The sequence below is a fragment of the Dipodomys merriami genome, unplaced genomic scaffold, assembly GCF_024711535.1.
Source record: "Dipodomys merriami isolate MVZ:Mamm:240054 unplaced genomic scaffold, mDipMer1.0.p SCAF_12, whole genome shotgun sequence".
Lineage (NCBI taxonomy): Eukaryota > Metazoa > Chordata > Mammalia > Rodentia > Heteromyidae > Dipodomys > Dipodomys merriami.
In genome coordinates this window covers 27,858,104-27,881,793 of record NW_027202493.1, presented here as the reverse complement: position 1 = coordinate 27,881,793, position 23,690 = coordinate 27,858,104, and the positions used below count along the sequence as shown (strand labels likewise).

Here is a 23,690-nt window from a genome sequence, read left to right as displayed (position 1 = left end):
CCAAAATGCCCAAAGTGGAGCTGTTGCTCAAGTGGTGAGCCACTTTGAACAAAGAGGCTCAGGCATAGCTCTCAGTCTGTTCAAGCCCCAGGGCCTGCACACACACCACACACACACACCACACACATACACACACACACCACACACACCACACACCACACACACACCACACACACACACACACACACACACCAACACACCAACACACCACACACACACACCACACACACACACACACACACACACACACCACACCACACCACAAACAAAAGAGTAGAAGACATTTGTTAAGAGTTAAATTACTTTCCTTATTAAATCGCAGGCTCAAGCCTGCAGACTAAAACAAATAGATCTCCTATGTAACGAGCCAATGTGCTAACAATTAGAAATGAATCCAGAATGAGGATAAGGGCTCATTCTTTAGCTGTGTGTATCAGAGGCTCAGGATCAGAAGAAAGAGTGGAGAACAGTCCAGCTTTGCACTAATGCATGGTCTTGAAGCTAGCAGCAGGAATTGGCAGGCAGTGTTTCTATTATGCATATGAATGGACTTAAGTGCCCATTAGCATCATAGACTGAAATTTGTGAAAATCCAGAGGGGATGATCTAATAAAAATTCTTCCTTAACTGAGTTCATTACTAGAATTCAAGAAAAACAAATGTAATATAGACCTTTGTGCTGGTGGATTAAAAAAACCAACGTGACAGTTGTTATACTAATATAGATGTTTACCTTGAATATTTTCTTGATTCTGAGATATTCTTACTTTCAGATAATAGGTACTTAACAGTAACCCCACAAAATTTGTTGGTTTATTGGGAGCTCAATCTTCATATGTTTAACTGTTTCTCAATTGAAATAAAATCAATACAAGATAATACAGTTATTTCATTCACATTGCCCTTGAAATCAAATAGATAAATAGAATAGATAATGGAATAAATAACGCACTTGTTTTATTTCCAGTTTATATTGGGACTGGTCCTGCATTTGTGTTGGACCTTAACCTTTGAGATTTTTGATGCAGATGGGGTTTCATTGTGGAAGTGATTTAGAATCCACTTTATGAGCCATGGCTGAAAAGATTTTCGATATGATGGCTTCTGGGCATGACAGTTGTACACCTTTCGCTGGGGCTGAACCTCCAGGAGCTAAATTATGGAGTACTTACAGGCACACATTTTTCCTGTCAAGAACTAAGGGCCATGTAAAATGCATTTCTGATTGATAGTAGGGCACACAGAGTTTAAAACCCACATTTTTAAAGTTAGACTGGTTAACCTTGTACAATACTATAACATGGTGCTTTGAAATTAGAAGTACAGAGAAGTAACACTTCCTGCCAAAAAATTATATTTATTAACTCAACAAAGCTAAAGGAGATGAATTTGAAAGGCAGAACACTGTATTTTATCTTGAGAATCAGTTTTGATCATCCTGAGAGGTCTCACAAAATCACTTTTTTTTTTTTTACTGGACTTGCTAATCAATCTTACAAAATCTGAAGGGTTATGCATTTTTCACTACTGCCTTGTAACTTTAAAGTTGACTGTAAATATTTATAAATCCCTTCTTCCCAATACATATAAAGGTAAACAAAAATGAAAAGAATTGAAAACAATAGTAGTTTGACTTGTTCTCTCTCTTTCTCTTCTGTCTTTCTGTTATATATAGACACATAAATTTTTGTTGCAAGAAATTGTTTTATTGCTTATCCCAAGGCAGTAGGGAAGAAAAGAGTGTCATATATTGTTGTATGCCTTATTTTGCAAAAGATAAACAGTTTCAATTCATGGTTACTAGAAATAAGGAATTTGAGTGTTAGTGGCTTTGTAGAATGTTTAAACACAAACTATGAACAAGTTACATTTAGTCTCACCACAAGCTTTTTAATCTTAAAAAAAGAAGAGATGCTAGACTGTTCTGCATAAAAGATCCTTAATTTGACAAGATAGGAACCAGGGTAAGTTTTCTCAGCTAAATTGTCGAGGTTTATTATTTCTCTAAGAAGTTATTTTAGCTACACTTTTTTTTCTTTTAAAGTGTCTATCCTGATTAACATTTGTTTGCTTATAATAAAAAAAGTTGAAGTAAAGGGAAGAAATGATACTTGATATACTTGTATTCAAAAATAGATTTGGCTTTGTTACAGGATTCATTTTGGAATGAAAGGCTCCATCATGATTAATCCACTTAATTATAAAACTAAAAATAGAGTTTCTCCTGTTCTTGAAGTACAGCTCACCAAAGATTTGATTTGTTTCTTTGACTCTTCAGTGGAACTCAGGTAAAAGAAATAAATAGTTAAACTCAGAAACTATATAACTTACAGTTTGGTTTGAAACTTAGTTACTAAATAAGGACTTTATAATTGATAAAACTTCATTACAGGGCCGTTATTGCTCACCCATATAAACTCATATGCCGTGATTCACATAAAATGTTAATATTTATGTCAAAATGACAATGTAAACCATACTTGTACTTAATGTCTTTTATATTCTTTCCACAGAAACTCAGTAGAAAGCCAACAGAGAATAAGGATGATGGAAGAATTAGATATTTGTTCACCGAAATTTTGTTTCTCAAGAGCAAAAAACGAAGTTAAGAAGCAAAATGGTCGAATGATATGTGATGTATTATTGGATCAGAAAGTCTTACCTGGAGTAGGGAATATCATCAAAAATGAAGCTCTCTTTGACAGTGGTCTCCATCCTGCTGTTAAAGTAAATTATAAATATTTAAAAATATTTCTAATATATTATCTAAATTTCTTGTTATTGACTAAAATATTTTAAATTATCTTAAAATTATCTTAACTCTATTAACTGAGTTATTTTTTTTTTACATAAATCCTTGCTTTAGATAGGTATTTTCATGATAGTTTTGGTAAAGTCCAAATCAATAGGAACTAAAATTTAAAAGTTCTTTTAATCATTCTTCCAGTTTAGGTTCTCCCTTTTCAAAATGGGAAAAGAGAAGTTCAGGTTTTCAATAATGAAATCAAATTTTAACGAAGAATAAACTTTTTTAAATCAATGAGATTTTTTTTTAAGAGTCCAGGATATTGTTCTCTGTGGTGACTAAATTTAATTTTTATCTATATGTACAGCTAATCAACTATCTAGTATAAGATCAGTCTGGGGAGTTAAAATTTTACTAATATTTCTAGAATTTAGTTATGAACCTCAGGTAAGTATAGGCCCAATTATTGAAAAAGCAGTTTAACATTTTAAAGCATGACCTTATATGTGGAATTTATAAGACATAAAGCTTAAACTTGTAAAAGTTTTCACATTTAAACAATTGGACATTTCCCAGCTTTTGAGAATGATTATGCCTACGAGGTGATTTTCATTTGTGTAGTCACTGATGACGTCATTGTCTATTGTGTGGATGTGTGTGTAGATGTGATTGTACACATCTTATGCATATAGGAAAGTAAGGCATCAGATTTCTTTTGGAGTTATCTTTGAAACTACTCGTGCCAAATAATTAATTCTGCAAAAGTAACATTAAGATTGATGCCAAAGTTTCAACAAAAAATTTCATCAGGAAGGTCTTTATCCCAGTTGTGTGTGTGTGTGTGTGTGTGTGTGCACACGTGTGTGTGTGTGTGTGTGTGTGTGTGTGTTGTGTTGACAGTTACTTTAATATTAATGCATGTGTTAACATCATGTCTTTTTAAAGCATGACAGTGACCTTGATAGTCACGTACTCCTGTGGCTGTCATTGTTTTCTCACTGCTTTCTTTTAGTTTCCTTTTTAATTGTTACTTGTTTTCAAATCCATCGAGTCTCATCAAGTAGCTGATAGACAATGGTGGGAATCTGAAGATGTCTAATACAGAATACTCAAACAATTACTTGAACTTAGAATTAAAATATGTAGAGACAATTGATATCATTGTTAATAGTACTATTAATTTAAAATGAGGATAATACTAGTAACAAAAACACATAAACAAGGAGTAGGAATGGAGCTCTGTGCAATCATGCAAGCATGCTTGAGGCCCTGGGTTTCATCCTTGGACCACAAAAAGAAAAAAAGAAAAAAGAAAGAAAGGTGTGCTCTTCCAGGTATGCCTTTTTAAAAAAATCTACTTAGATTTCTCTATAACAGAATTGGCAAGTGGTATTAATTTTACAGTAATGAATAAATTATAAAGCTTATAACTCAGTTATGTTCCTATTTTACCATTTTAAGGTTTGTCAGTTAACAGATGAGCAGATCCAACACGTAGTGAAGATGACACGTGATTTCAGCATTCTCTTTTACCGGGTAAGAGCAGATATTTTCAACCGTGTTAAACTGTCAATGGTTTCTCTATTGATTGCACCACAAATGTTAAAGTTGTACATAGCCATCTAGTGGTCAGAGTCCAGAGGTGCAATAAAGAAGCGTGACATCACTTCATAGGATGTCATTAACATTTTGAAGGTGTAGGCCCTAGGTCACTCCACACTTGTCTAACTATGGATATATTAAATGGTCTTTACACAAATTGCCTTATGCAAGTCATCCTTTATTTAAAGGATAGTTATGTTGCTATTTTGGTTGAGCTTTTGTTTTCTGGTTATAAAAAATTAGAGCATAAATAAATGTAATACTTAAGGATAGGAAGACTTGAGTCCTCTCCGGCCTTGCCTGGTTATTCTATTCTTAGAGTATTTACATAACTTTGTTTAGTTTCTCCATCTTTAAACCCCCATAATATTATTTCTTTATCACAGAAACTGATCTAGAAATGAAACAAGTGCTTGTCAACATGTAAGGTTGGAACATTTTATACATGTTTTTAGACATTAGAAAACACTTTTGTCTTTTCAAAACATGACAATTAAGTCTGTTTCTCTGCCACAGTCAGTTTTTCTGTACTTAAAATTCTTCATTGTTGTATGCATTATCCTGCCCATGTAATTGTAGCCCCTCTGTACAGTATGTTCTCAAATAAAATAAAATAAAATTAAAAAAAATCTTCATTGTTACTGTATTCACAAAGAAAGGTATTGTAATTTTTTTATTAATTGACCCCAAATATTAAAGAATCTCTCAATTCACATAACTGAACCAAATATAGCTATTTTAAAATTACGTGTATTCAGAAAAATATGACTCACTACAACAGCCCTCTTCTTGACCACATTAAATTGGGTATTTCAATTCTGTGCTTAAATTAATATAAATTATTTGTGTAGTTATCAGCTTATTATGCAATAAGTCAAATTTCTGGTCTTTCACGTTTTTCACACTTCTGATGCAAACACAAAATATTCTCTTGTGGAAGCTTTAAATGTGAGTAGAGTAAAACTATGACAGACAATACCAAAATGTCCTTTGAAATAGAATTTATAGCAAAATGGAACGTATTCTCTGTTTGGATGCTATTTGAATTTTTATTTTATTTTCTAGTGCATCTCTAAGGTGAGAAAATACAAGTCATTTTTTTTTCAGGTCAACAAAGAATATTCTAAAGTTTTGTTGTCTGGAAATAGATTTTTTTGGGGAGGGCTGTTAGGGCTAATCATCAGCTTTGATATTGTACAGATTTAATGATAATATAGTGTTTTTCTTATACCCACATAATTATGTTTAATTTTAAATAAATATAAAAGCATAAAAGATACTTTAAAATATAGAATCTTTTATGTCATTTAGGTAAAAGGAGCAATTTTGAATGCTAATGAGTTATAATGGCTTAATTATTCACACAATTCTTATTTGACAGCCATTATGAAATCCTGTCAATACTTTTTTTTAGATGAAAGGGAAGATTATATAAAACTATGTATAAATAAATATATATGTAATTTTGACATTATTTTCAGAGATGACTTCAATAATATATCTTTGGCTTCTTATCAACACTCTTCTGTATTACATTTTTCTTTCTAGTGCCATAAAGCAAGATGTGCCATCTCTAAATACTATAAGGTTTATAAACGTCCTAACTGTGGTCAATGCCATTGTAGAATTACTGTGTGTCGCTTAGGCGAAAATAATAGAATGACATATTTCTGTCCTCACTGTCAAAAAGAAAATCCTCAACATGTTGACATATGGTAAGATTTCTGACTTAAATGATCTTACTTCATAGAAGATAACTGAATAGATGTCAAACTACTTATAGGAGAATAAATTAAAGTATTTGAACCTTTGGAATGAAACAGGCAATAGCCTCATCAAAGAACCGGAAGGAGATAAAGCTGATTTCAGGATAATTTCTGAACCAACATTGTTGATGGCATCCAGCCTTGAGGTATAATCTGGTTTGTAAAGTACCAGGAGGTTCAGTAACTAGGAAACTATGCAGATGCCTCCAGAAGTCTTTGCTTCCCTTATAAATAATGTAAAGCATGAGTAAGGTTTTCATACAGATTTGTCTTGCTGAATCAAGGGACCCCATAGTGAACACGTGTGATAGTTCTATCAAGTGCTAATATGTCCTTTCCTTATGAACCCCCAAACTGGGGAAAGAACCCTGGGAGAGGTTTGGAGACCCTCTGTAAGATAAACTTAGACTAAATCTACCTGACTTGACAGCTGGGTAACAGTGATGTTCTGGGCCTGCTGAATTACTTTCTGTTTAGAGCCAAAGTCCAATATTTCTCATGAAATCTCCTCATCTAATTTTTGCCAGTGCTAGTTACACTGGTAAGAGGCCATAGTTCCTTTTAGCAAGAGAGAAAAAAATTGGCAGAGTAAAATAGCAATTATGAGCAAAATTTTCACAAATACAGAGAGAAAGCACAGAGTACACTAAGAATTTGGGGATGTTAGAATCATATATTTACAGATAGATTAGAACATCTCATTAAAGAAAATACTGTACAATTTGAGCAAGTGTCAGTGGCACACGCTTGTAATTCTAGCTATTCAGGAGGCTGAGATCTGAGGATCACAATTCCAAGCCACCCTGGGCGGGAAAATCTATGAAACTTTATCTCTAATTAAGTACCAAAAGTCTTAAGTGGAGCTGTGGCTCCAGTGATAAGAATCTTAACCTTAAACAACACAATCTAAGGAATAGCACCAGGCCCTAGATCAAGCCCAGGACTGGCACAGGAAGGAAGCAAGGAAGCAAAGAAGGAAGGAAGGAAGAAAAGTTTGATTAAGCAAATGAGAAAGTAAATAGTAAGCACAATATTCTGAAGCGATAATGACACTACTAGATAAGCCAATAAAAACTCCAACTTAGTGTATAGTACAGGCTAGAATGGTATCAAAGGTAGAATGATACAAAAGACGAGGGAATCATTAGTTCTGGGAATAGTTCATGTCTTGCCTAACAGATTAAGAACTTTTTTAAAATTGAATTTTACTGTCAAGTGATTTACAGAGTGGTTACATTGCATACATAAAGGTAATGAGTGCATTTCCTGTGGTACAGTGTTATCCCTCCCTTGTTTTTCTTCCATTTCCCTCCCCCTGCAGTTCCCTCTCCCACCCCTAACTTGTAAAGTTCATTGCTGTTGCATAGGTTCACCCTTTGTCCTTTGTCTTATCATTTTGTTGTTCCCCTTCCCTTCCTCAAATCAGATAAGCATATATACAAGACACAGGGTACTATAATCAAATTGATTATATCATGTACTAAATACAGAAAATGAAGAGAATGAAAGCAAAGAAATGGAATGCTTACCAGAACTAGGGTCAAAGTGATATTAATATCATCTTAATTAAAATTTTAAGTCAACAAGAATTATGACAGATTTGATATGTAAGATAATGAAACTAAAAGGAACTGTATAACAAAATGGACTCTAGTTGTTAGTCAATGAATATGTAGTGCTATTTGTAATCTTAATGTAACTATGACCAGCAGGGGTATTGAGGGAATGGAGCAACTTTAGAAAACATGAAAGAAAGTTATTATTTATAAAGAGATCATTCTTGGGATCTCTTCCCTTATTGCTACATTTCTTAATCACCCATTAATAAATTCTTTCCAGTCTTTACTTGGTTATATAACAGGAATCTCAAACTTGTCTTGATACTATAAGCTCATTTGGGGAAGGGACTTTCATTGCATTGCTACTGAGTTAAAAAACAACAACAACAACAACAACATCGTAATTTAGCTGGACATAAAAAACAAAATTTAGGTGGCTCACATCTGTAATCCTAGCTACTCAAGATGCTGCTATCTGAGGATTGTGGTTCAAAGCCAGCCCAGGCAGGAAAGTCTGTGAGACTCTTTACTTCCAATGAATCACAGAAAAACTTGGAAGTGGTGCAGTGGCTCAAGAGGTAGAGTGCTAGCCTTGAACAAAAAGACATCAGGGACAGCATCCAGGACCTGAATTCAAGCCACAAGACTGACAAAAACAAAAACAGACATACACATAATTTGCAAAATCATCTGTACAAATGAATATTGGAGTAATTTACAGGATTCATGGAAAAAATATAATCTCGTGGACCTTCCTCAATGAAGGTATTCCAAATCTACCAAACCTGGAAACATCTAAGACTCCAGCACGGATTTTGCTGGAGTTTCCTCTTCCATGTTCCGTGGTCTTCACTGTAGAATGAAGAGAAGAAAACATCAACCTGTAAAAGGCTAAACTTGATTAGCTTTGTGAATTTGACTATGCAGCGCACTCTTCAGGATTTGCCCTTAGAATGAACATGAGATATAAGGGAAAGAAGAGTTAGGGTGACTTCTAGAATTTTGGCCTGATCAGTTGAGTAAATGCTGATGTCATTGTTGATGAAAAAGTAGTAGAGTAGCAGATTGCAGAATTCTACGAATTTTCTTTGGCTACTATAACAAATTACCACAAAGTTAAAGCAACAGAAATGTATCTATTCAGGGATACCTGTAGCTCATTGGGCCAAAATTTAAGTGTAGATAGTGTTGAGCTCCTTTGAAGACTCCAGGAGAGAATCTATTTCTTGTCATTGGGTAGCTAACCTGCATTCCTTGACATACAGTTGCGTTATTCCATTCTGTGTTTTCAACAGTACCTTTGCTTTTGTGTATGTTAGATAATCTCCCTTTGCTTCTCTCTTACAAAGAAACTTGTGATCAGTTTAAAGGACTATCTGAACAATGTCCCTAGGTCAAGATCTTTAATTGCATCTGCAAAGATTCTGTTTTATACAGTAATATTTATAGTGTCCTGGGATTATGACCTGAAATCTTTGGTAGGCCCTTATTTACTATTAACCATGTTATTTTTGCTATTCCTGTTACATAAGCAAATAGAGATTAGAAAGTATTTATTTGTGGAGATTTATTAAGAAGTAGAGTGGCAACGAAAGGGAGCTTCTAAAGAGTTCCTAAAAATCCTCTTATGATTAGTGAAATCTATTGGGCAGGAGAAGAAAATCATGTAAAGTTGGAACACATTAAAAACCTGCAGGCTACATAAATTGGGCTAAATTATGAATAAATGCCATCTTTCAGGGTAAGTTAATGGAAGATGGGGACTAGGTCAAATAAACAAATTCTGTAGAAATTCTTATGTTCCATAGGAATGTGAAATATTGAGTGCACTAAAAGTCAACATAAAGATAAAAATTATAATGAGGGGCTGGGAAGGTGGCTCAATGGTAGAGCACTTGCCTTGCATGCATGAGGCCCTGGGTTCGATTCCTCAGCACCACATAAGCAAAATGAAAAAAAACCGGAAGTGGCGCTGTGGCTCATGTGGTAGAGCGCTAGCCTTGAGCTGAAGAGCTGAGGGACAGCGCGCAGGCCCTGAGTTCAGCCCCCACGACCAGACAAAAAAAAAAAAAAGAATTATAATGAGATGTATCTTGCTTTCAGATTTTCTTATGCTGTTTATTATTTTACCAGACCAGCCTGAATTTTAAAACCGTGTCATTATATGTAAGGAATAAAACACTACAGAAATTAACGCTACCTTTCAAAGTCAAAGAACTCATGTTCTGAAATGTAAAACATACAGTGTTTACCTGAAAGAGCTTTTTGGTATTAATGTTTGTAATTCCAAGAAGAATGAATGACACTGCCAAGTTTGCTCAACTACATGATATGATCTACAGACCTGAACCAGAACAGGAGAAAGTAGTTTGGTAGTAGTTTAGAAAGACATTCTGTATGAGTAAAAAATGGTCAATGGAAATCAGGTTCTGGGTGCTCATGCCTATAATCCTACCTACTCAAGAGGCTAAGATCTCAGTATGGTAGTTTGAAGCCAGCCCAGATAGGAAAGTCTGTGAGACTCTTATCATCAAAGCTTTCATTCAAGTGGTAGAACCCTAGCCTTGAGTGAAAATGCTGAGACAGCAGGCCCAGAGTTCAAGGCCCAGGACTGACCAACACATACACACACACACACACACACACTCTCACACACACACACACACGAGTCAGTTCTAAATATAAATCAAGATTTACATTTGTAGTAAAAATCAGAATTGGTTTATAATTTTCTTATAACCTAATAATTATATATTTAATAATGATTGGTTTATAGATATAAAATAGTTCTCTATGAAAAGAAATAGCATACCTTTTTTCATCATGATGGATTAACTAATTGACATATTGTTTAGCAAATATCATAAAGTAACTATAGAATCTAGAAATTTCAGGGCAAATGAAATAATACTAATCTTTTCCCATTTTCTTTTTAGTGCTCTAATTTCTGTATAACTGTTCTTGGTTTGGTTGAATAAACATTCTTTTGTTTTGCATTGAAAAGTACTCCTTAAAATATTTGTAAAATGCTTCCTACTGGTTATATCAAATGCCTTCAGTTGGTTTTTAAAAGTACACCTTTTTTTATTCTACCTAAAAGCTTAACAATTTCTGACTTGAACAGCCATCACCAGGGTTTGAGATGCAGTTATGACATCTGCCAGTTATGACTTTTAAGTAATAAGGATTGAGGTACTAATAGTTCTGAAAAGGTTTCTATAATAGTACAATTTATAAGAATGTGGGAATAGTAATGTTAAAGATTAATTTTTTAAATTTATTTTTATAGCAAACTGCCAACTAGAAATACTATCATCAGTTGGACAGCTAATACAGACCATTATGTACACTCAGTGGCTCAGAAATTCGAAGAGCAGTGGACATGTGCAGTGTGCACTCTGATAAACAAGCCTGCTATGCAAGCATGTGAGGCTTGCTTGACCCCCAGACCTGTCGGTAAGGCTCAAGTATGTTCATTATACAAAGTTAAGCATAGACCTTCCTCCAGCCACAGTGTAAAATATATTCTTTCTCAGATGGTTAAAGGAATTGCCAGCCTTTGCTTGTAGACCATGCTGATATCCTGTTGAAAATACTTTTTTTTTAAAAAAAGAAAAAACAGGGATGGGAAAACATACTTGTGCTAAAACAGTATGTGCCTTTGTATCTCAAAAAACTGAGATGATCACATCTGTTCTCTACTGTTTCTAATGAATTATTCAATAAAGCTTTGTTTTATGCAGATTTCAGCAAGTTTCGAGTTTGTTATTCAGTCCAAGTGCTTCATAAATTGAAAGGGAGGATTTCTGTAAGAATATCTTAGCAGGTGGAATAGAAAAATGCTGAATTTTTTCCTCTTCTTTATCCTTCCTACCCCTTGTTATTAAAATCTTTACCCAGACAATTGTACTGATTTCATTGAAATCCTTCAAAATAACTCTTTGTAGCTCACAATTTTCACGCGTTCAGAGAATGTAAAACCTCAGAGGAAACCTGTGATTAAGAACCATCTCATTGATGCGGCCTCTATTGTGTTCTCAAAGTGTTATTTCTTTCTTCAATTAGAGATGAGAAAGTTCATTCTTGACTTAAGGACCCCGACATTGTGTTAGCTGTCATATTGTGTTTTGTTCCCTGAGCCTGGAAAGCAGGCTTCACCCATTGCACAGCTTTGGTAATAGCCCAAGGGACTGCACCTCCTATTTCTCTCCCCTCTTCTTCATAGCAATCAAAAGCAAAACAGCAGAAAATCAGTCTTAGGTTTCCACATTTATTTCAACCCTGAAATGCCTTTCCACATCTCATTAACTGTTTCTTGTTAATTTTTCTGAATATAAAAGACATATAATATTAACTATGATTTAAAGGGCAGTTTTCAGAATCCTGTAGAAACTTGGTATTTCATCTTTATTTATTTTTAATAAGCTTTTCTCTTTGTGTTGTCATTCACAGAAATATTCCTCATAGTCCATAAATATGTCTCTAACTGTTGAGCTGAGCCGCCATAAATATGTTTCTGTTGAGCTGAACCTTCATAGTATATTGTCTCTTCATTATCATCACTTTAATGCTTTACCTAATATTAACACAGCTCATAGTTGAGTGAATTTGAGATTGTTAAACAAAATACTAAGCAAGTATAAATCTTTCCGTCAGTGGTACCTTTATATTGTTAACATTTTAATTAGTATTTCATCTCCTAGCTAAACGATGATTTAATTATAACTTGCTCAAGCTAACTTTGTATTATTTCTATATATCATCTCACTGTAACAAAAAGTACTAAATTTTTTAATCAAATAAAAATTTCAAATATTACATGTTACATTTTTAAGAATATTGCAGAATTACTTATCTCTTTTTCCAGATTCAGTGCTAAAGAGTAAAGAAAATTCTACTGCCTGTACTAACTTAGTAAAGTACCCTTGTAATAACTTTGGAAAGACACATACAGAAGTGAAGATCAACAGAAAAACTGTATTTGGAACCACAACCCTTGTCTTGACTGATTTTAGCAATAAATCCAATACTCCGGAAAGGAAAACAAGCCAAAACCAGTTACTAGATAAAGAATTTCACAACTCTTTGCCTACAGATGTTTGCTTTAGTGGCACACAGCAATCCTCTGACAAGAGAATAGACTTTATCTCTCAGCTCCCTAACAAAGCAATCAAATCACCCATGGTTTGCTCTTCATCTAAATTATTTAGTCCAGCACATAAAAAATTGAAAACAACACACGACTCATCACCAGATCATTTAAAAAATTGCAATCTTGGAGCTTCGAGCAGGTATGATGATTTTCACCTTTGCCTTTGACATACATTTGCATTAAACTGTTTTAAAGGTATTCTTAAAATTTGTACGGTATTTTAAGATCTCTAAAAATAAATATGTGTATTGTAATTTTAAGTCTTAAAAAAGCAGACTCATCCATTGCTAAGAAAAATGAATTTTTTAACATAAACACTGAAAAATCTACATCTTTCCTTTTCCTTTAGTTTATTCATGGTAAAGAAGAAAGAAACTACAAACGGTTTTCTTACATATATATCAACATATACCACATTGTTGAGTATGTGCTTGGTACAGAAAATATAAAGAAAAATATTTGAATTGCCCACACCATATTAATAACTACTAGCATTTTTTGTTTAGCTATTCCTTGACTTACAAGGTAGTTAGGTCCCAATAAAACTTTTGTAGGTGCAATAAATGTATATAACCAACTAAACATCCCAGCTGGGCAATAGAGTACACTGTAGGGTAATCATTGCTTTCCCTAGTGATCAAATAACTAAGAAGGAGTTATGGTATGCTGTCTAGCATCGAAAGAAATTATTGTACTCTGCATATCACTAGCTCAGGAAGTAGGGGGATAAAAATTTGAAGAACAGTTTATACTGAATCTCTATTTCTTTTGCATCAGGGTCAAAACATTGTATGCAGCACCATCGTAAGTCAAAGACTATCTTTCCCTTCAATGACAAATCATTCTGAAAAGAAAATCATCTTTTATAAAAGTTTAGTGTCTTCTATTTTAAAAAGAAATCAGAGGACTGGAGGTATAGCTTAAGTGGTGGGGCTTCTGCTGAGCAAATACAAGTCCCTGAGTTCAAACCTCAATATCACCAGAGGAGAAAAAAACAAAAGGAAGATAGGCATCTAAAAATAAATCAGAAGTGCTTTCTTTCCTTGAATGGCATTTCTGATAAAGACATGGTTACATTTAAATTAGCCATATGGGATGTTTTACATTGTTTTCTGTTTCAATTAAAAAAACCCATAAGAGCTTCCATTCTTGCATTTGAGATGAAGAGGCTTTAATTCCAGTTGATAAAGAGTATAACTGACCAGATATATTTTGTGGGATTCCCGGCTACATATTCAGGAGAATATCCCTCTAGTTGCTACCACCTAGGAATGCAGAAATATTATCTATACACTATCATTCCTACTCCTTAATGAATATTCACAACTCCAGAGGCAAACCTTATTTCATCCCTTTATCCAGATTACCTGTCACAATGCCTTCACCAGACTTTTCTCCATATATTTTTTTTCCTAACCTACTTTTAGTTTTATCAGAAAGCAAGGGCCATATAGCCATCATTTTTGTGTGAAGAGTGTATAACATTTTCTTGTATGAAAAGGGGAAGCAGTGTTGTTTTTGATTCTGGTGGAATCTGAGGTAGAACTCTACTAGCTATTTCTCATTTTAGCTATACCTTTGCTGATGGGGAGATTCCTCCTCAAGTCTAAAATAGGATGTGGAATTACACACTCCTAGACCAAACTCTGGAGATCCTAAGAGTTTGTCTCATAACAATTCTGAGATAATGTTGCTTAATATATGCCCTTATCTCGAAAATTCCATCCCAACTATAATCGGTCATCAGTTAATTCTGGTGAGTTATCTTTGATTTTTTTCAAAACATTTTGTTTATAAAACATTTATAACTGGTTTAACTTCTGTCCATGATACATCAGAATTAAGTTCTCGGAATGGACCTTTAACTGACTAGATAAATATGCCACCTTTTCACTTTAATGCTTAGTGGTACCATGATGAAAATGATGAAGGAGTTAGAATCTCTCAGTTGAAAGGCTATACTGTAGGAGAAAACCATTTGTTGAGCAGCTTCTCTGTTCTGTTGCTTAAGTGGAAAGAAGTAGAAGTAATCATTTTAAAATATTGTGCCATTTGCTGTATCCAGATGAAAGATCATGGCATATTTTTATTTCCTTAGTGCTTTTTTAAAAAAAAATCTCAGACGATTTAACTAATGAATTAGGATTTAAAAGAAAACATTAATGTAACCTTAAATTTAACTGATCTCTTCATAAGCCATTAGGAATAGAATCATATGATTAATCACAGCGCACAGCATTACTTAGAAATGCTGCAGCCATGTGTATGTACTGAATATAAGAACACCAGGACTGAGAGTCTACAATCAATCAAGATCAACTAGCAGAATAAATGTCAAGTGATGAAATAAATTCACCCAGAAGCCCTTCTGCACCCAGCTACTTTACAAGGAATAAATTGCAAATTACTGTCATTTATTTCATTTTTCTCCTTGTCTGGCAGCTACAGTGTTCATCTTGTGGACAAGACTCCTAGCAGAGGCTCACGACATAATACTATTAAGGCAGGTGGTACACTTAAAATTTAGCCAGCTATTTTTCCCTTAATAATTATAGGGTCATTAATTTGCATTTGCCTTTGTTTCCTTAATTACTAATCTTATCACCATGCCATACATGCTATTTGGGGCAGGGGAGTTTGTGAGGGGGAGAGGGGTGGAAGGCTGGTCCTCAGATGTACTTAAATGTTATTCAGCTACTGACTTATATCTTAAATAACAGTATCTGTTTTTAGGCAGTCCAAAATAACTACTAAAATAATTTTTAATCTTTGATCCAATTACTAAAAACACAGAGCAGTGTATTGTGATATATTTTCAAAAAGAAAGCATCTGTTCAAGGTTGATATTTTTCCTGAGTTGATGCAAAGGTTCCTGTAGAAGAGTGAAATGACATTGTCAGAATTATTTGTCTCCTTCCTTCCTTCCTTCCTTCCTTCCTTCCTTCCTTCCTTCCTTCCTTCCTTCCTTCCTTCCTTCCTTCCTTCCTTCCTTCCTTCCTTCCTCCTTCCTTTGTCTTTCTGCATTTCTTTCTTCCTCTCCCTTTTTCTTGCTCTCTATCCTTTTTTCTTTTATCAGGAATGGGCTTTACTAGGCAAATGCCTACCACATGAGTCCCATCGACAGTTTTGTGTGTGTGTGTGTGTGTGTGTGTGTGTGTGTGTGTGTGTGTGTGTGTGTGTGTGTGTGTGTGTGTGTGTGTGTGTGTGTGTGTTGTTTTTCAGTGTATTGGTGTTTTGCTGGGGACAGTCTCTGACCCTGATCCTTCTTCCTTGATTGACCTTGTAGAGTAGCTGGGACCACAGTGCACATCACCATATCTAACACTAAAGTCATCTGTGTTTTCCCATGTCTCCCACATCAGGGATGGAAGTCCTAACTCTAATCAGTTTTCAGTCCTGGACACCTTGGACTTATTTCTAGGTCACTAGTGTGAGTCCTCAGACACCACTGAGGATTTCAAGCTCCTCTAGTATGAGTTAATTTTTATATGTTTTAATTCTTGAAGTAAACTTAGATGGCCAGATCTATATATAATTTTGTTGATGAAGGCATAATAAAAATTCCAGGCAGTGTTTATTGTAAGAATGAATCATTCTTTTCTACAAAATTATTGAACTGTGATAAACTGATCATCAAAAAAGTAACTTTTACTTAAAATTATAAATCTCTGGTACTGTCTTCCTCATTGATGATAGTTTTTATCTGATTTCTCTTCAATTATACTTATTTATATTATTATATTGTATTTTTTATTTATTTAGTGATGCCAAGGATTGAACCCAGAGCTTCAAACATTGTTTTAATTTCTTTATTGAGAAACTGTTCGATTACAAAAATTGTTCTTCAATTTAATCATATCTAGACCAGCAAACTATATCCAACAGGGCCAACTCTAGCCTACAACTATTGAGTAAAGAATTTCTGTTTGAGTAGTTATTTGCTATGTGGGTGTTTGTCACGTTACAGAGTACAGAACTGAATGGCTGCAACAGAAACCATAAGACCAACAAAAATAGGTATTTTCCAAAAAAGTTTGCCAAGTCCTGGTCTATTATGCTACTATGCCACTTTAAAGTCTGTATTCAAAATGATAATTCTCATCATTGAAATCAGTTAAACTGTTTGCGCTATGTTAAATTTACCTAAGAAAATGTTCTGTTATACTTTAGAAAATAATTACTAAAACAAAGAGGAACCAAGACAGCCTCAATTGTGCAGGCCACTTAGTTATCTTGGATAATATTTTCTATAATAAAATTAAGATTAGCTATGTATATTTTGAGCTGGTGTGATCAAGATCACAAGTGGCATCCAATAGCTTGGCTACATTAACTTGCTCAGTGCTCCACAGCTTAATGTACAGATAATCCACCTAGGAATCTTGTTAATGTGTAGGTTCTGATTCCTTAGGGATCTGTATGAGGATGGATAATTCTGTATTTCTAAGGAGCTCTTGGGTGATGCTAATGGTTTTGGTCAGTGGAACATACTCTGAGTGTCAGCTACAAGGAAAGCACACAAAGTGTTATTTTACTTAACTTTGCAACAAGGACAAAAGAGAATAGAAGACAGAAATGAACCAAATGGAAGAGGCTAAGGCCTTTCCTCTTTAATCCCACTTTGTATGTATATTTGGTCTTCTCATAAAAAAATCTAATACCTAAATTAAAAAAAATTAAACCTCAAAAGCTATTTCCAGGTTGAAGAAAGTAGGTTAGAAAATATTGAGCTAATTGTTACCAGTGACAGCTGTTTTTAAATAATGCATAGCTTTTATGGGTAAGTACTTTTATACTCATCTACCAATAGTCTTAACTTCTTTTCTCTTTCTCTCATTCTTTTTATATAAAACTGTTTATGAAGCTACCTCAATTTTGAAATCTCTTGACTTCTCTATAGCTATACAGATATAGCTTTTCTCAATGTTAAAGTTGTTTTTGGTTTTTTGGGGGGAGGGGGGTCTGGTCGTGGGGCCTGAACTCTGGACCTGGGCGCTGTCCCTCAGCTCTTCAGCTCAAGGCTAGTGCTCTACCACTTGAGCCACAGTGCCACTTCCTTTTTTTTTTGCTTATGTGGTGCTGAGGAATCGAACCCAGGGCCTCGAGCATGCAAGGCAAGCGCTCTACCACTGAGCCATCTTCCCAGCCCCAATGTTAAAGTTTTTATAGCACCTCTTTTTAAGGCAATTAGTGGAAGGAAGGTTGTGGAACAGATTTGGTATAATGCATGATTTTAAAGTAGAAGCTGGACTGGGAATGTGGCTTAGTGGTAGAGTGCTCGCCTAGAATGCATGAAGCCCTGGATTCAATTCCTCAGTACCACCTAAACTGAAAAGGCCAGTAGTGGTGCTATGGCTCAAGTGGTAGAATGCTAGCCTTGAGCAAAAAGAAGCTCAGGGACAGTGCCCAGGCCCTGAGTTCAAGTCCTAGGACTGGCAAAAAAGAAGAAATAGAAGCCTCCCCCACCCCACCCAGTAAAAGGTACCAAGAAAATTGCTGGTGATGAAATATTATGGTGATTACTTAGGACTGCCTAAGTCCTAAGTAAATAAATGGCTATTCTATAGATAGCATCACAAACTGCCCTTAAAAAGCTTAGGTCTGTCCCAACAAATATTTTTAAAGCAATATTTAATCCTCTGTTTAATAAACAAGTTGAAATCAGTCTCATCACAAATAATAGCGCACATTTTCTAAAAAATTTCAGTTAATGTGATGCCATGAGACAATGATACAGAGGCAAGTTGTCACTAGACTCTTTTGGAAAACTGATTTAGGAAACAAGGAAAAAGGAAACTGTCCCAAGTTTCTAAGTATTCTAAAAGTTATTGAAGAGCTTTTATTTTTTGAAATTTTCTTAAAAGTGAGAAAGGATGAATGATATCATCACTTAAAAGATTTTAAATACAGATATTAAAGTGAGAGACTTACAATCTTGCTTTGTCCTGTTTTGTGCTTTGTTTTGGTGTTGGTAATGAACTCCAGGGTCTGGTACATACAAAGCATGAACTCTTTAACACAGAGATATGCCCCCCAAGTTCATGGTTTAACTAATACAAGCACTTTTCTATTAACTGGCTTATTAAAAATCTTTCTAAAGGTGAGTGAATGCAGTCATAACTTGGGGAGATGAATGGCATTGAAGATGAGTGTCATAAGATGTAAAATATTGAAAATTAAAAACAGTTTTGAAGCTCCTTTACAGAGAGGTCACTATGCTTATACAGCTCAAGTACAAGGTTAACTCCTAGGCTTTGTACAGTAATGACCTCCACGTACTCTAATTGGCAAGAGATAAAACATCCTTACTCTCTTCACAAAATACACATATCTGCTTTGCTAAGCAGCTGTCCCTTTCTGCAGTATGATTGTGACACTATCCTTGATCAAAGGGAAGCACTGAAAACTTGTCATTAAAGTGGACAGTAGGGAGAGTATGCTGCATGGACTTTTTAGTACCATTTATGAGAAAAGACGTATTTCTACAGATGAGAAAATAGAGATGATTCTAACATGGATTACTCCATGGGGACAGGTTTGGTATACTTCTGAATATTTTAAAGATAATACAGACTGCACTGAATAATAAGCAAGAGAAAAACCAAACAGAAATGAACATTTTAAGACAATAAGATGGACCAGATATACAACTCAACTAGTTTTTTTTTTTAATTCTTTAGAGATTTAAGTTCTATGTTTTTCATACATAGGTAACTTTAGATGTGAAATAGAATTCCCTGGGGAAACAAATAACTTAAAAGACAGTGGTTTATGTGAATACCTAAAGTTGACTCTGACCCACTTCTTGATATCATTTCTTTGAACAAGAATAATTACAATGGGTAAGGGTGAAGTGGTGTGAATGATTCCTTTAACACTATTATACCATAACCTCTCATTACAGGGTGCTCCAAACTAATATGGCAGGTAATCCTTGCACCTTAAATGCAAGCAGCCCTCGATGCAGCCAGCACAACCGCCTCTGTGTTCTCCGAGTTGTGAGGAAAGATGGAGAAAACAAGGGGAGGCAATTCTTTGCTTGTTCTCTCCCTGGCAAAGATCAATGTGGATTTTTCAAAGTACGTGTAAGACTTACCAAGCTTCCTTTGGCATAACTGAATTTTAGCTCAAAACAAGGAGTAATGCTTTTCAGTTTTACTTTTCAGTTTAAAAGCAAGACAAGCAGTATTCCATCTTAAGAAAATAAATCATGAATATGGAATAAACATTCAGAGCCTCAGCGATATAATAATAAAACAGCAACTATTTTTTATATATTATGAGAGTATATTTGTAATCACAAGTATGGAAGTGTTGTTCTGGGATCTCAAAGAAAAGTATGTAGTGTTTAGTATTTAGTAGTAGTAGGACTTGTGATAAATATTCTGAGAAAGAATTGGCTTATCCTAATTTCAGTATTATCTGAAAAACCTTTAGGTTATGCATTAGATGGACATGAAAAACAATGTGGATGTCTTGGATTTAACATTAGTGACTATTTACTACACTGGCTTGACCACAAATAAGGGAGTCACAGCAATAATTCCACTACAGTTGATTCCACATGCTATTGTACCCTATGCATCTGAGATAGGAGACTCCTTTTAGTCAATCCCACTTCTGTGGGCTGAATGTGGATTCTAATGTTCAAGATACACATATTTCCAAGTTGGACTCCATCTAGTATGTAACTAAAGAAAGAAAATATTGATTTGTTTCAGTATATTAGATCAAATGTTTTGGGGTTGGGTGTCCTTTTGGATTAAGTAGCCTTCTTAAAGAATTTACTAAAATTAAATTTGAGAGTGATTTTAGGTCTCTACTCCTGATCAAGATGTGCCTCTAGGCCCCTAAATTCACAGATCTTTTCAATAAAGCTCTCATAGATGAAGATGTAAGCTTTCATAGTCCTCTTCAGACCACTCTTGAGGCCAAAATTAGTAACAGGAATAATACAGTGGAAGCTGCCTACCTTACTGTATGTAGGGGTAAGCCATGATGAATTATTTTCCTAAGAGACTAAGAAAGGTAGATGATATAGTTAGGAAAAAGCTATGCACCATTTTAACTCAAACCTACAACAGGGATACTGATAGTTGCTTTATAGCAAAAGTTTGAAATTTTTGAGTTATTCCTGTTAAAGGGAAGTTTCTTGCCTATTATGTCAATTATGCTATTATGCCAATTATGGTAATTTCCTATGTGATTCAAACACAAATGGAAAAGAGATGCTTATGCGTATTTTTAAGGGCAACAGCTAATGGCTTATGTCTATTTTACAATGTCAGAGTAATAGCAACAGCTGCAAAGACAGTGTGACACCATTGAGCTATGTTTAGTCTGTTCCTCATTGCAACTTCCATGTAAACTGTTCTTTCCTGTCTTTTCCTCCCTCAGTGGGCAGACTTATCCTTCCCACTCTGCAAACATGGCAAGCGCTGCATCATGAGAACAGTGTTGAAGATTGGGCCAAATAATGGGAAGAACTTTTTTGTTTGTCCTCTTGGGAAAGAAAAACAGTGCAACTTTTTCCAGTGGGCAGAAAATGGACCAGGAATAAAAATCATTCCAGGATGTTAATATTTTCCCTTTTCATTGAATATGCAGGCATTTATTTAATCTCTTCAAACTTTGCACAGTGATTGCTACCTTGGTTTCATAGAATCCTTGTAGACAATGATGGGGTAAACTAAGTTCATGTAGTATTGCATTATTTAATTTTGTTTGGGGGCGGGGGAGAATATCATCTCTATGCTTCAGCTATGGTTTTGTTCTTTTACATCAATGAGTACACTGTGCTTCATATTCCACCTAGAATATACATTTGAAATGAAAATAAAGCATTTTAGTATGGCTTTGTTCTCTTAACTTCTTAAGAAACAGTGATTTATTTACTTTTTAGGAGAAAAGTGATGTGGCAGGATACAATATTGTCATGCACTGAATTAGCTGCTTTTGTTGAACTACTAATTACCTTAAAATAAAGGTTTAAAATGTGTTTCTTGTTTTCTTCAATAGAACTTAAGATATGAGATCTCTTTTACAGGAAAGAGTATTTGATTCTGTCAAACATTAAGTTCTGTAAGGTGGGAGATACAGCAAAGTCCATGGGCAACTGGAGGTATGTTTTCTTTAGAAGTTTATGGGGATTCAAGCAACAAAAATAACATTTAGCAACTGAAATTACAAGTTTGTTTTTAAAAGAGAAGTTGATTTCTCTTTTTCTGATTTTGATTTTAGTATCCATTATTTTAAAAAAAATTCAACTTTAGTTTTTTAATCTATTTCTATTGTTTGAGTCTGAAGTGCCGCTAAAACTCATGTGCCAACTTGTAGCATTGTATGGTCACCAAGCTATAGCGTTCTTTAGATATTTAGGAGGTGGAGCCTTCCAGAAGAAATTTTCATTGAAGGAGCCCACTTCCTTTCTCTTTTTGCTTCCTTGCTACCATAATCATAATGTAAGCAGCTCTAAAAAGAAGAGAAGGAGGAGGACGAGGAGGAGGAGGAGGACGAGGAGGAGGAAGTAGAGGAAGTGGTGGAGGAGGAGAAAAGGTTGTAGTGAGTTTCAAGACAAAAATTTCATTTCTCCTTGTATAACTTTATAGCACTTCATAACTTTTGTGAGTACATACAGTAGCTTTATGTGACACAAGATATCCTATCTGCATTTCCCTTCTTTTCTTTCTTTCTTTTTTTTTTTTTTTGGTGATAGTGGGGATTGAATTCAAGACCTCACACTTGCTAGGCATCAACATTTCTTAATATTCACTTCCTTAAAGAATTATTCCTAACTTTACTTCACAGAATAGTATTTGTTCTTCATAGAATCTTGCCTTACATATAGTAGACTTCTGATAAACATTTGTCAAATTTAATGTTAATATATTAGTCCCTTGAATATTTTTAGTCTTGTTACCACTATCAATATTAGTATTATTAAAAAAGTGTTGCTGCATTATTACAGAAGAAATTGTAATTAAAATCTCTCTCTTTAATATATAAAAATTTGCTTACCTATAAGCAGGTTAAAGTAAATTAGATCAAATAGTATACATTCACTAAAAGAGAAAGAAGATTTGAAAATAATACTACTTTATATACCTACTACATTTAATAGCATAGAGATGAATAAATATAATAATTTCTCACATTCTCCTAAGTTTGAACCTCAATTTTATAGGAAAGCCTACTGTTTTAAATAACTTAGTTTTTAAGGCAGTTAATCTCTGTTGAACACCTACTATGTTAAAAAAATTCAGTTAAAGGATATTTTCTAAAGATATTGAAAATAAATGAGACTGAAATGGTAATGGATAATAACACTATATAAAAGTATGGGAGGGAAAGATTACATTTAACTCATCAATCAGAAAAGTTTCAAAGAAAGAACTAGCAGTAAGAATTTGAATTTCACCTTGGTAAAGGTTTTCAAATGTGGAAGTGCATTTTGAGCAGTAGGCACAGCATACATAAAGATACTTAAGATAAGTACCATAAGGGGTGAATGAGAATAGCAATTTCTGCGATAACTAGGTCACAGGGTCTGTGAAGTAAAATACATGGAGATACATGTGTGAGGAATGGAATGATTTCTATTTTATGGCTATAAATGAAATCTTAGGCTGATTTAGTATTCTGTGCCTATAAAATAAGTCTCTTCTCTTCCCTTAAGGAGGCTATTGGCATGAAAGCTAGCCAATGATACAAGCTAAACTTATGATGCAAACAGGCAATTTGGAAAAAAAAAATTTTAAAGGGGGGATGTATTGAGCTAGTATTGAGTGACACACCCAGTGATTCAGACTCTAAAAGAAGAGTGAGTTTTGCAGTCAGTCTGCAGTTACAAAGATTGTACTATATGA

The 23,690-nt window shown here is 34.5% G+C and overlaps 1 protein-coding gene across 1 annotated transcript in view; it reads left to right on the top strand.

Moving 5' to 3' along the window:
- Neil3 (nei like DNA glycosylase 3) overlaps window positions 1-21,738 on the top strand; it is a 41,906-nt gene extending 20,168 nt beyond the window's left edge. Inside the window, exons 3-10 of the mRNA XM_070015985.1 lie at window positions 2,154-2,288; window positions 2,514-2,727; window positions 4,208-4,282; window positions 5,897-6,063; window positions 10,963-11,129; window positions 12,541-12,964; window positions 19,730-19,904; window positions 21,223-21,738. Coding sequence (XP_069872086.1) covers window positions 2,154-2,288; window positions 2,514-2,727; window positions 4,208-4,282; window positions 5,897-6,063; window positions 10,963-11,129; window positions 12,541-12,964; window positions 19,730-19,904; window positions 21,223-21,405 — 1,540 coding nt within the window. The 3' untranslated portion in view covers window positions 21,406-21,738. The remainder of the gene's footprint in view (window positions 1-2,153; window positions 2,289-2,513; window positions 2,728-4,207; window positions 4,283-5,896; window positions 6,064-10,962; window positions 11,130-12,540; window positions 12,965-19,729; window positions 19,905-21,222) is intronic.
- Window positions 21,739-23,690: the final 1,952 nt, after the last annotated feature.